The sequence below is a fragment of the Oryzias latipes genome, chromosome 14 (assembly GCF_053564925.1).
Source record: "Oryzias latipes strain Hd-rR chromosome 14, Olatipes_Hd-rR_3.1".
Lineage (NCBI taxonomy): Eukaryota > Metazoa > Chordata > Actinopteri > Beloniformes > Adrianichthyidae > Oryzias > Oryzias latipes.
Genome location: NC_136250.1, coordinates 5,254,226 through 5,268,037, shown reverse-complemented (window position 1 = coordinate 5,268,037; position 13,812 = coordinate 5,254,226). Strand labels below are relative to the sequence as shown.

General features: G+C 36.4%; 1 protein-coding gene across 2 annotated transcripts in view; it reads right to left on the bottom strand.

The window, feature by feature from the left end:
• Positions 1-1,477: 1,477 nt before the first annotated feature.
• Positions 1,478-13,812, bottom strand: part of fstl4 (follistatin-like 4) — a 192,413-nt gene continuing 180,078 nt past the window's right edge. For both annotated transcript variants that reach the window (XM_011483178.4, XM_078931092.1), the window contains 3 exons: positions 12,544-12,651; positions 6,122-6,231; positions 1,478-5,950 (listed from right to left, as the gene is read on the bottom strand). In XM_011483178.4, the coding sequence (XP_011481480.1) occupies positions 5,248-5,950; positions 6,122-6,231; positions 12,544-12,651 (921 nt within the window). In that variant the 3' untranslated portion in view covers positions 1,478-5,247. The remainder of the gene's footprint in view (positions 5,951-6,121; positions 6,232-12,543; positions 12,652-13,812) is intronic.

Sequence of the window (13,812 nt, the reverse complement as noted above, 5' to 3'; positions counted from 1 at the left end):
AAACTTAATGATAGTTTATAACAGTTATTAGTGCTTGTTTTGAGAAAAGTGTTGTTATTTTCCCTGTTTTTTTGTGTTTGTTTTTGGTGAGGAAAATCCTAAAATAATATTTCACAACTTTAACCCTTGTGCTGTCCTATGGGGTCAAGATGACCATTGACATGTTCTCTCTGCCATGATAAAGGTGAAGAGAATTTCATGTAATCCATGGACACCAGTGAAGATAAATCATTGAAGAAAAAAGGTTCAGAGCACTGTCTAGTGGGTCTAGATGACCCGACTCCCAATGTTAACGTGCCTAGGATAGCACAAGGGTTAAATGTTTAAATTTGAGCTCATGTTTTACTACTTAGTGCTTTTTCGGAAAACTTTAGTGTTGGAGTCAGTTACATTAATAAATGTTATGTAGTTTGTGGAAATTCAAACTTTCCAGTCCAGAATGTCCTTGAGAGGACTTGCAATTTGGTTACACAGTGTTTCCTCATTTATCACAGTAAATAACCTGTGATTGGTGAAACTTAAAGAGTAGTCATCTTCATTATTTTCAATTATTATAGATTTTTTAAGGCTCTAAAACAGAGGTGGGCACTGAGGGCCGCATTCCTGCATGTTTTCCAGCATACCCTGCTCTGGCATGTTCTAATTGGCTGGACACACCTGAACCAGGTAATCAGCCATGAGTAGGGCAAGACTATCTGGAAATCATGCAGACACACCGGCCCTCGAGGCCTGGAATTGCCCACCCCTGCTCTAAAATGTCGACACACTGGACAATTAACAATTGTTTTCAGACAAAATGAAAATGTTCAAACATATTAAAATATCAAAGTTCAAACCTTTGTAGAAAAATAGGTCCAGTATATTGGAATGAAACCAAAGATCTGATTGCGCTAAGAGATTTATGTCAACCTGGCAAACTGAATGCATTCTGTAGAGGAGACATGGCAGAGAGATTTATTAACAAGGTCTACAGCCAATCAGGAAGCAGAGAACAATGTGTTCTGTAACCCTTGTGCTTTCCTAGGCACTTTACCATTGGGAGTTGGGTCATCTAGACCCACTAGACAGTGCTCTGAACCTTTTTTCTTCAATTATTTGTGATCTTCACTGGTGTCCATGGATTACATGAAATCTTTCCACATTTATCCACCTTTGTCATGGTAGGGAGAACACGTCAATGTGAGGGTGGGGTCATCTAAGATAGCAAAATGGTTAAAAAAAAAAAAAAAACTTGCAAAATTGGACAAAAAAACCCCCCGCAATACTCCAAATGTTGAACCATGGTATAACGAGGGACCACTGTACAGGTAGTGTCTTTTTTGCAATAGGAAATGTGCGATATTCTTGTTCTGTATTGGGCTACAAGACCAGAATTTGAGGACATTTCTAATATTTCAGATTTGGCTTACCTGATAGTAATGAAAAAAGCATTTTACTGGCGCCATATACACTGACAAAAAGTGACTCATTTTCAAAATGATTTTTACAATATATTTTATTCCTTTTTTTCTTACAAAACAATTCCTTCATAAACCAGAACACACAAAAATGCATAAAGAAAACTGTACAGTCACTTCTGTCATGTCTGAACATGTTCTAAACATGTACAGTGTTATCTACAACAGTGGTTCCTATCAAGGGCGCTATCACACTGAGCGTTTCAGCTCTGCAGCTCCTTACTTCAGGAATAAAGGAGAGCTACAGGAGTGGTCATGTGACACTGAGGATAGATCCACACAAATAACATGAGCTAGCCAATTATATTAGCAAGCACAAGTGCAGTGTCTTTGCTCTTGCTCTCCTTGGCTCTAGTAGCAATGTCCTACTTCTGAATCAACAGGTACAACGATGACAGGGGCTGGAAAGTGACTTTTTCACAAGCAGGTGGTAAAACTGACTGTGAGATCACTGATCATCAGTGGTAGACGGGTTGAAGATCTGCCGTTACATGCATGTCTCAGAGCCGCTTAGCAAAGTGAACTTGTTTAAAGAAAGAATTGAGCAATATTTGATGTTAAAGTCACTTTAGAAAGTCTCTTTTTTTCCCTTTTATTTTTTAGAAAACTAGATGATCTTTTCAAATTTTACTCCAGATTCGATATGCATTTGTTCTCAGTGCAACAGTGGTCTAAGAAATACCAACAATGCTGTTTCATCAACTGTGATTTTTAATTATTTTCTTTTAAGAAAGAAAAGTCTTTGTGGTTGGGTTTAGCAGCAAACACCAAAGTTACAAGAACACCAAATCTGCTTCAATCCTCCATTTTTCTAACACAGCTTGGCTTCTGCTCTACACATATAATCCAGGTGGACTGCTACAGGCACAATCACGCTGCAAGAGGGGCACTTACTATTTTCTTAGGTTACTGTTTATAAGGGGAGCCTGTAGCACCAGTGTTCACCAAACTAAAGATGCTACAGCAGGACTTTAACTTGAAATGGCTTCAATGTGTCTTCCAATAAACATGAAAACAGGTCACCAACTGCACAATCTAAAAGGCTGCGGGAATTTGTACACGTTATTTGTCTTTCTAAAGCACTGCTGGCAGGGACTGAGGCAGGAACATTTTCAATAAAACTTGATTTATTTCATCTGCCTGTAGCAAATCACTTATTCCAAATTTTCACTGCCGTCTAATTTATCTTTGATATAATCACGTAATATATGGCTGAATTGTAATGATTGATTTATAGGTTTCCCGGAAACTGTGCTAAAATAATTAGCAATGTTAACATGAGTATAAAAATGATCGCGGAACTGTTAGTGAGCAGCAAAAATTAGAAAACAGATTAATATTTGCCAACTTAAAATTTAGGGTTTAAGATTTGACAAATTATTAAACCAAAGAATTTACCACTTGATGATCCATTACTCTATTATTTAGGGTAACTTAATTCCTGCTGGTTAACATAACACAACTAAATTGTTAGCAGTCTACCTGTAATGTTTTTCTTCTTCAAAATGTGTCCTTTGATTAAAACAAATTTGGAAGGAAAACATGTTTCCAAAAATGTAAATTTAATTAACGTTTTTTTTTAATTCTACAGACTTAAAGAACATACAATTTTTTTTGTTTTAATTAAATTTAAACATTAAAAATCTTTAGCTGGCAATGATATCACTTGACTTGGATTGGACTTTTTTTTTAATGAATTGCTCTGTATGGACTAAATATCTTGATAGTTTATAAAAAGAGAACTAACTTCTTGCTTGATCTGTCGTTTTATCTGACAAATTATCATTTTTTTCTCTGCTGTTCTTGGATACTTTTTTTATCACACAGCTTTGACAAACAGTCAGTGGTCATCTTGTTTCAATGCATCCGCTAGCCAATACATGTAAGAGTTTTAGATATTTACATTTTTTTTTACTTCTTTGTATGTAATTGATATGACACTGTGCCTGGACGTCTTAAGGAGCAGTCTTATTCATAACCAAGTGGGGCAGTTGTCAGTTTAGTTTAGGCTCAATCAACCCATGTGAAGTTCCTTCATAAAATGCAAATGAATTCGTTGCAGTGGTCATTATGAGGTCATTAACTAAATTAATTCCTTTTGACCATTTTGTTGATGGCCACTCTTCTCAGGATTACATTTAATTAGGCAGATTTGACATCTGCAAAGTAATGCAAATGAGTAATGTGACACTGGCTTCAGCCATTTCCTATCTGGGGTGGTGTTGTTGTCATGATTCCATTCTTTTAAAATGAAGGTTTTCAGTCAAGATGTCAGCTTCTGAAAAAATCTTGCTGCTCCTGATAGAAAGCAAAAATGGAAAGATTAAACCTTTGCCAGAAACCTCATTTTATACTTCAAAGTCAGTGAGTCATTATTCAAACTAAGTATTTACGTGTTGATCAGCACCGCTGTCAAGAGGCAGAAATACTTGGAGACAAATAGTCCCTGTCATTATGAAACTGCAGAGAAAGCTGCAATGTTGTCTTGTTTGGTAATGGCTCATCATTATGATTAACACAAGTGAAACAACACAGTTACACTAAAGATGATGCAATTTACCCACAGGCCTAAAGTATGTGCTGTTAGAGTCGAGTTGCTGGTGTTTGTTCAGTTGCCGTCTGCGCAAATGTTTTTCCTTTCAAAAGTGGCTATACAGGTTTACAACAGCAATATTTTACACAGATGAAAACTTGGCTGAGCCGCCTTCCAATCTTCTTCCCAAATACGTTTTCATCCTGACTCAGCTGTAATACAAATCTCCATCTGATAAGTATAATGGCTAAAAATTCAAGTCTACTTGGCTTGAATTTTAGCTTTAATGGTCAATTCTGTTTGAGGATGCACAAATGCTCACAGCCCTTTAGATGGTGGAGTTGATGCTGCTTTTGCACAGCCTTGGCATATGGGTCAGTGTAAACCAGAGTCATTACCCTGAGGGAATCTGCTAAGTGGTATAAGTGGCATTTTCAGGCTTCACAGCACAGAGTTGAGCTGGAGGTTTCGAGTAAAAGTGAGAGACAGCAAGGGACAGATTACACCGTTACAAGAGACCAGAGGATGTACTTTTCATTTCCCCCACGACCAAAACACCCATTGTCGACAGCTAATGTACCAATTGGGCTCTTTGGATAGATAACGAAAATAGTGGGAATTACACATGTGCATAAAGCCAACCTCTGCTGGTATGAGAAGAATGAAAGCTTTCAGAGGGAAAGTACAGTACAATACCATGAACAAAGTGAGTAAACAGGTGGTGTTTGTAGCTTTTTAAAAGACTGAACACGTATACACTAAAGGCAGACAGGACAAACAGCTTGTGGTGATTATATGCAGCACTGGTGAAAACGACAAACATTGTTGATATAAAGAAAAACTGGAAAGCTTTTGATTCTAAAAAAAGTGAGCATTGTGCATAGTTCATAGTTCCTTAATAACACGTCTCCAGAAACCTATTTGCTGTGATAACATGGACGGAAGTGCAATAATGTACAATTCTGTTTAGTTAAGTGCACATAGATCACTGTTGCACTGAACGGCATTAATACTTTCTCCCAATAGAAACATCACAACATATTCTCTTAGTCTTATTTCAATTGCTCTATTTTTAGGTGAACTTTTATAACAGGAAACCCAGCCATGTTTACCCTCCTGCTCAGTCCCATGGCTGAGTCCACAACTTCTTTTCAGATAAATCTTATTAGGTTATTGGGCCTGATTTCCTCCGCTTGTTCTTTTTTCATTTCTTGCACTAATACTACATCTCCTGCTTTTCTTTATTGTCTTTTTAACTCATACATCTCCGACCCAAACCACTGTGTTTCCTCTTTTGATGTCTGACACCTCGCAGTGTGGCGTTCTCTGCTTTCCGTTAAGGACAAACAGAGACTCAACAGATGGCGTCACCAGGTACTGTCCAAACAACCCACTGGAAACCACCACTCTGTTTGGGCCCGCCCAGGGCCAAGCCTTGGGGGCCAATGGCTCTTTGAGACTCTGGAGAACCTCGGTTCGGCCCAAAGAAAGATCAGCAAAGAGCAAGTCCGTGCCTGACCTTGATGTGGCCACAATCTCATGCTGGTTAGACTCCGTGAAGGATCGCTGGAAAACTAGATCAGAAACATTTAAAGACTTGTCAATTTCCTTGTTAAGATTCAACTCCCCCTGGAAGGAGACTGTCTGTACTATGAGCTTTGAGCTTTGTGGGTCAGGTGTCACAATGTAACGGCCATCTGGTGACACATAGGCCTGGCCTGTCACATTGAGGTTAGGGCCAATCACAGCGTCTGTCACGCTGTCGATGAGGAGTTGGGGTGGGGCATGCAGATGACTCTTGCTCTGACACTGGACAAAGTAGAAACCGCTCAGGTGTGTATAGGCCATGCTGGCTGGTATGCAGCTGTAGTTCTTCAGGCTTATGCTCTTGACACGGTGAAAGGTTTCCAGATCAATCTTGTGGATCGCAGGTTCATTTCTGAGGAAGACAAAGGCAAACCTGCACCGACAAAGTTCAGAAGAGAGGTTAATTGCCTTTTGAGATTTTTAGGATGTGATTAACACACATGGTGATTCTCATTAGAATTTTCATTTGCTCTTTTTGCCAAAGACAGTTTTGAGATTCCTGGTGCATTTAAGGTCAGAGTTGGTAAAACGTGGGCTGCTTTACCTCACATGAGTGATGATGAGGTTAGTTGGAGGGATGAAAAAGTCATTCACCCTCTGGAAAGTTGTCCGAATTGTATGATGAACTTCTCCCACACTGGCTTGAGGAATTACCTGGTAATAAAGACAGTCAAACTTATTTAACAGACATACTAAGACATGAGGAAAAGGCCTATTACAAACTTTTGTCATTATTTTCTGAAAACATAAAGATTTTGTTACTAGACGGAACAATAAAACCACTGATTATGCAGCATTTCTGGATGTAGAAGTTAAAGGTGTTTAATAGTAAGTGAAAGATGAATTTAGTGCATCATTGCCAAGAAAAATGTGCCACATGAACAAATTAAGAAACGGTCAAAGAATGTAAACAATATTTATGAGTAAACAATATTTATGAGTCCCAAAGCTCAAGTCCATATCAGACATAATTACTTAAATAAATCATATAAAGTTTAAATTAATTTATAAATCACAAAGAATCTCTTTTTTAATCCAAAATATTAAGTCATTTGTTTGCATTCTTCAAAGATAAAACTTTAAAATTATAAATACTAACAAATGTGGTCAATGTTTTTAATGTTTTGGTCAAAAATATATACATATATCTTGTATCAATACTCATTTTTTTAGACTAATTTATGTCAGTTATATTTTTATCTTTTCCTTTTTTAAATTCATTTACTTTTACTTCAAACTCTCTCCTCTGTTCTGACAGAACTTCCTTGGTTCTTTTTAAAATGGTATTTTTCTACTTTAGAACAAGCGTTCGCACATTCTTGTGTGTCTTTGTTTATAGGGGTCTTTTTCTTGCACTTCAAGATGCAATACTGTGTGTGAAAATCACTGTAAAATGAAAGTAGATTTTTTTTGACACATTTCTGCTTTGCTCACAACTTTGATAATTATCGCTTAATCAAATCCTCTACTAAATATTTCACTACATATATCCTAGTATTTACATTACTCTAAGCCTTTATTACACTGAGTTCTTAGATTTCAGCCTCTTATTCTGAAATATTGACACGTATCTTATGGATAAAAAAAAGGAAACTTAGAAAATCAGCAGATGTTAGCAGTCCTGTTCTGACTTTGAACCCAGCATGCATACATAGCTGCAAGTCCCAGGCTAATTAGCTGTCACCTTGGCAAAGATGACACAAGGAGTGCAGAGAAATGATATGCAACATATAGTAAGAAGTTCAAAGAATCATAACTAACTTAACCTTGTTTTATAATTTATTACATATTTGCCTTACGACTTTAATTTATTAAGGGTACAAGTACATTATTAAAAAGTATTTCATAATCTTATCTCAGACTTCCAGCTGGCATGAGAGTGTTAGTGAGAGTGTTAGTCGTCCAAAAAAAGATGGAGCAAGCTCTTTAAGGATCCTATCTAATGAATAAGGTTTGAGTATTCAGAGACAGATTAACAAATCTTTATACTGGTCAAGTGTTTGTGCAGTAAAGCTTCTTGCTTTCCTTGTCTTTGAAACGTTCCCTCTTTAAATAGCTAAGCATGTGTGGCTGGAAATATGTAGAGAAAACTTCAGGGAAGTGCGAAGAGCAAAGAAAATAACTAGTTGTCAGTGTTCAAAAGCAGTTACTTTTTCAGTGCACAGTGGGGAGTCAGGCTCCTTCATCCTTTAGGAGCTCAAAAAAAATGCAAGAAAGCAAAAATGGCAGTTTTTAGACCTACTTTTAACAAAACTGCTGAAATACTAGAAGGTGGTACTAGTTGAATCATCTTTCTTAGACTTCTCATCTCAACTCACAATCCTGTTTCAGATTTCAAAACCCAGTGATGGAATTTAATTAGGTTCAAGGCATAAACTCTCATGGAGCTGCTGTGGTCTGCAGGCCTGCAGGTGCTTCCCTCTTAATGTCACAGACTCGCCTTTGTTGTCACTCATCTTTGATTTTTTATCCTTTCACAGCACAGAGGACCTGTTGAGTAATTCTGTTTCTGCCTCAATGGATGACCTAATGCCTGAGAGGGACTTGGTTCTGAACATGTAGTTTTTTCTATTATGTGACAATTAAACGGTGTATTGGTTGAAAAACAGATATTCAGTCAGAGGAGGGTATAGAAAATTACACTCAAGAGTTACTTCAAAATTCTGAGTGGAAAGTACTCATCTAATTCATTTGTTTAAAAAGTAAATAACTACACAAGTACAGAGTAATTGTTTTACCACTTAAAAACAAACTAAAGTTAATTAATTCTTAAATGCTACAACTGTTTCTACGGAGCTCCTAAAGGGCCATAGTAGAAAAAAAACGAAAAAAAAACAGGTTAGTAACGGTTGCACACCCGATAGATTTTAGTTTTAACTTCTTTTTTTATGTAAAATTTATTTATCTATTTATGTTTACTTCAATATTTTTTCTTCAATGGCCCTTCAGGGGCTCCGTAGTTTTCTGAAGACAAAAATGCAAAAAAATAAAAAAATAAACTCTGGGCAGTAGTACAAATATTTATGAATTTGTTTTCCTATTTACATTACAAGAATTCTACTGAATGCAGCATAAGGGAACCAAAATTTCATATGAAATTGTGTATAAAAAAACTAAAACTGATCATATTTTACCCATTCCCTTTGGTAGGAAGGCATCTGATGTTTTGCTTAAACTGTACAAATGTTACAAAAAATAAACCAAAAAGCAGCAGTTTTTATGATAAATTTGATTCCATTTCTTAAAAACTTTTATAAAAATAATACGGAGTGAAGTTGGTATGGCCCACTTATAATCACATTTATTTCTATTTTCCCTCCAGTGTTACTACATTCAAACAGCTCTACTATTTCTTTTACTCAAATTACTCATCTTGACCAAAAAGTGTATCCTAAGTTTGCAAAGAAGCGAGAAATAGCAAACTTTGTAAATGTTTACCTGCTGATTTATGGATAACATACATCGCCTATGTTGTGTTCAAGAGGCTCTGATATTATGCACTTGCACAGTGGGGTTTTGATGGTTTCCTGCAGTTCTACCGTGTGCACACACAGACACAACAGTGCCTCAGAGTTCCATTTCTTCCTGTCAGGTAGATGCAGATTGGACTGACAGCCTTAAAGGCCATGTCTCTATCTGTGCCTAGCAGATTCCTTCATTTGTCTTCTTTAATGAATTGACAATCACGCTCCCTCTGATATTTACACAGAGTTATTGAACCGTCTTCAAACTCGCCTGGTTAGACGTGCTACGCGCACACAGCCACTCACATTTTACACAATGTTTGCTTTGAACACAGAGCCACGCTCACACACGTGTACGATCTGCTGAAGCAAGGCCTTGGCTCTGGTAGCGACAGGCTGTTGCTGAACAGGTCAATTACTTTCAGTCCAAATGATGATGACATTATCGGAACATTTATTTGTGGAGGAATCCACGTGGCCTGAAATCTATTATGTGGTTACCCTGCAATTGCATTTTGATCAATTCAAGCCCTGCTCACTAATAAATATTTCTGATGAATGCAGTAAGGAGGGCAAATTAAGTGAATAAAAAACTACAATGTTGTCTGGAGAGCAGCTCTCTGACTTCTATACTATGATGGTCAAATTCAAACCAAAAATTGAGCAGTTGTATACCAAATGTAATCTAATCTAATTTATGGAAATTTAAACCAGTTTGATTTTCAATGAGCCTTCTTGGAGCATTTTATTAAAAAAACAAGACTAGAGAAACACAAGGACACGGCTCTGTTTGTCCACACAAATTATAAGTTAATGGAAAAACTGTTAAATCCCCCACACAGATGGCCAGTTTTCTTACCGTCTATCGAAGCCCATCTGTAGTAACACCTTTTAGTGTTGTGTTTAAACATTTTGCGAAGTTAAAAAATACTATTGTAACCTTAAATTATGCATTTGATTTATTAGTATAAACAAGCTTCTCTTGTAAAACTGTTTAAAGAAAAAGCCATGAACAGCTACACAACGGTGTTAAAATAAAAAATAAATAAAGCCATATAGGTTTTTTACCAAATAGTAACACCTGTACTAAAATGCATTAATTTTTCTAAGGTTATTCAGATAACCTTAGATATATATTTCTTTTAGGTTACATTTTTTGTCTGGTTGGAACAATTTTAACAATTGTTAATTGTGTATCCTGTTTTTTAATGACTGATGCACTTTTATTTGACATCATCTTCATAAGAATTTTCTTTTCTTAGTGACCAAATGATGCACTTTTTATGTATTTTTGTGTATTATTCATTATTTTAAGTCGGAAGTTTTACCATGGCAAATTCCTATTTTAATGTACGAGTGTTGAAGGGACCAGAGAGTGCATTTTGAATTTTAATGTACCAGTGACAATGACATTAAAATGTTTTCTAGCCAGAAAATGCATAATATAGCTTCAAACAGCCTAGGACAAAAAAAGCTGCACACTTTATTGAGTCTTATTTCTCTCCATCCTTTGTAATACAGTGTTCCCTCATTTATTGTAGGGGTTTCGCTCTAAAAATAACCCACAGTAGGTAAAACCACAAAGTAGGATTACAGATGTTTTGATGTTTTAACCCCTCACTACAGACTTTATGTTTTTTTTTTTGACAGACATGAACATTTTCACACTTTTCTCTTTTGTTGAAACTCTCAACGTTTGAACCTTCAAAGTAAATAACTCCAGTGTTATAGAATGAAAACAAAGATCCTGATTGGAGGAAAACATGCTGAGTGGATGCAGTCAGGATGCAGAATAATGTGCGTTGTAAATTTAAAAATAAATATATTTATAGCATGTAAAGTTGGTGTTAAAAAAATAATCAAACAGTAAAACCACAAACCAAGATGTAGCGAGGGACCACAGCGACTGTGTCCCTACATCCAGATGACACATTCAATCATTTAATGATATCACTGCATGCGTGCTAGTGCAAAGCTTCTATAGCTTCACTCTTGTCTTCTCCAGTGTTACAGAAGCAAACAAACACTTCATGACTGGTCCTTTAAAAACAGCATCACACCTTTTTCCGCAGTGACACTTCTGCTCCCTTCCCTCCCCCCTACACCTCAACGATCTCTGCATCTTCATCCCTCTTCCCTCATCCCGCCTGGTCCCCTGAGGTGGATTAAAAACAACCACACCTGTGATCATTTCTCATTTGTGAAGCCTCCAACACCAGTGGTCCAAAGGGAGGCCAGACATAAGCAGACAACTTCACAGCTGTGAATTGCTGTTTTGCTCACTTGGTAAATGCTGCAAAACCCATATAGATTAAACGTTGTCACGGCACATACCTTAATATATTTCCACAAACTGGGATTTAGATACGGAATTGGATCCAATTAATCCTGAGATTCTTTTCAAACTTGAAGTGAGACTATCTTTAAAGACTGTGTTCTATAAACAATGGTTTTCTGGATTTAGAAATACATAAACCAAAGATAAAAAAATGTAAATAAAAAATGATCATGTTTAACGTGTTAATGGTTCAAACGTATCTGTTTTGTGTACATGTTGACATGTGGACATTTTTTCAGCTAACAGGTGTGTTGATAACATTTGAGTGTGTGTGTGGACAGGCCCCGCCCTTTTTGTACTACATTTGAACCTTACCGTAATGATAAACAACCAGTAAACTTGTTGCTTTATGCTGCTTCATGGTTTTACCCCTCCCCCCTCCTATTATCACCCTCTTACCCCCCAGCCCCCCCTCTCTCTAACGTCCCTCTCTCTTCTTCCCTTCCTTTCTTTTCCGTCCGGTCCAACACCAAAGATTTTCAAACATGGTTGAAATTAATAAAGTTTGAAAAAAAAAATAGTTCAAACTGAAATCCTGTTTACCAGTAAACTGTGAGACTTGACAGATATTTTGATGAATGCCATGAGAGGTTAAAACGGAAAATAAGGACCGTAATCCAAACACGTTCTGCATAATCTGGGCATAAATATAAACTTGATTGCTCAATTTAATGTCAAACAGTTTGTTTCTTGAAAACCAAAAATATGCAAAATAACAAAAAAGTTGACAATTTTTACTGTTATATATAAGCCCTTTTCTCCCTAAACATGATGAAATGTTGTAATTGGATGTTTTTTTCCAAAAAGTAATGCATTACTGTGGCATTTGTGGAATAGAAGAATGAGTAAAAAGTTTACAATGCATCATTTTTTTTTAATTTGCACGTAGAACAAATTCATGATGAATATAAATAAATAAAACAATTAAGGAAAAAAAACATTTTCAAATCTGTGAACATTTTAATGATAATGAAATTAATCCGTTTGGTCCATGAATTAATTGTAAAGTGATTGATAATAATACATTACTTTCTGCCAGAGTACCAGAGCTTTAACAGACTAATACAGATTCTGTATTGGAACCTGATGGCAACCATGTCTGCACTGAAATAAAGCATATAGACTGCAAACAGTTTATCATTGAGCTATTTTGGTCTCCCTTACCTGCAGGGTTGGGTGTGTTTTGTCCATATCTCCCCATGTTAGAATCCACACCTGGTCATGAGACTTGTCATAAAGCAGCTTCACAGGAAAAGCATCTGTTGCCACAGCCTAAAAGACACAAAGAGAAAGTGAGGAGGATTAAATTCCTCACGTTTTTAATTAACAGGAAATAGAAACAGTGTTAAAAACTCAAAATAGTACAACATTAAAATGAGAAGACTATGTTAAAAACCCACTTTGATGAAAATTTTGCTTTTAAGGGGACACATATTAGGAAATTATTCAAATAGTTAGGAGCAGACGAAAAAATGTTTATTTGTGATTTATAAAATGCGCTGGGCCACAAATTCCATGCTCCACTTCATTCCAATGCACACACTTGTAGACAAATAAATCCACGTATGTCTTTGATTCCCTGATCTAAACTGGTGTCTGGCTCAAAACCTTTCCACTGGACAGCTCTAATACTATTCTGTATTTTTGTTGCGCCAGTTATGTTGGATTGGGGTTGTGAGGGGCTGTAAGATAGCAGGAGTCCCGCCCACTAAAAGTTGCATAATTATAATAAGCAAAAATCACTGGGAATACTTTGAAAATAGAGCAAAAGATGATCAGAATTGGGGTTCAAGTTAAATGTAAAAAATGAAAGAGTACATCAAGATAAAAGTTACACTTAAATTAATTTTAAATAACTTGTAATTGTCTATCCACTAGCAGTCACTAGTAATCAAATGTCCTTAATTTTTAGGAAATAAAAAATAGGTGACGCTTATTGCTTAATGGCTGGCAGCTAATTGACATAAGGACTAAAAACCTCATAAAATGTTCTATTTGTCAGATCAGGGACGCTCAATCTTTCTGATTTTCTGTTCTTAGTTGGAAATGATGCTCTGCATCTTTTGTCTGAAAGCTCTCCGACACAGCCCTGACAGTTTCATAGTAAGTTGAGACCAATGAGGCATGTGTTAAAGTCTGAGTAGCTGTATTTATTCAACAAAGTATTTGTAGTAAACAGAAATATGGTGTATATGTGCGCTGAACCTGTATTTCCTCTCACATGAAACATTTGAAGTTCATAAACGGTGGCTGTGGTGCAAATGTTTGGAACCCAGAATAATGTCATCCTTTTTTTTAAACAAGCAACTTCAGCAGGCAAGAACAGAAAACACTGGAAACAGGAATCCAGCCTGAATGTTTACGAAGTCTCTTTTGGAGACTTTTATTGACACATCTGGTAAAACATCAGAAAGAATGGACATTTGTGTACAG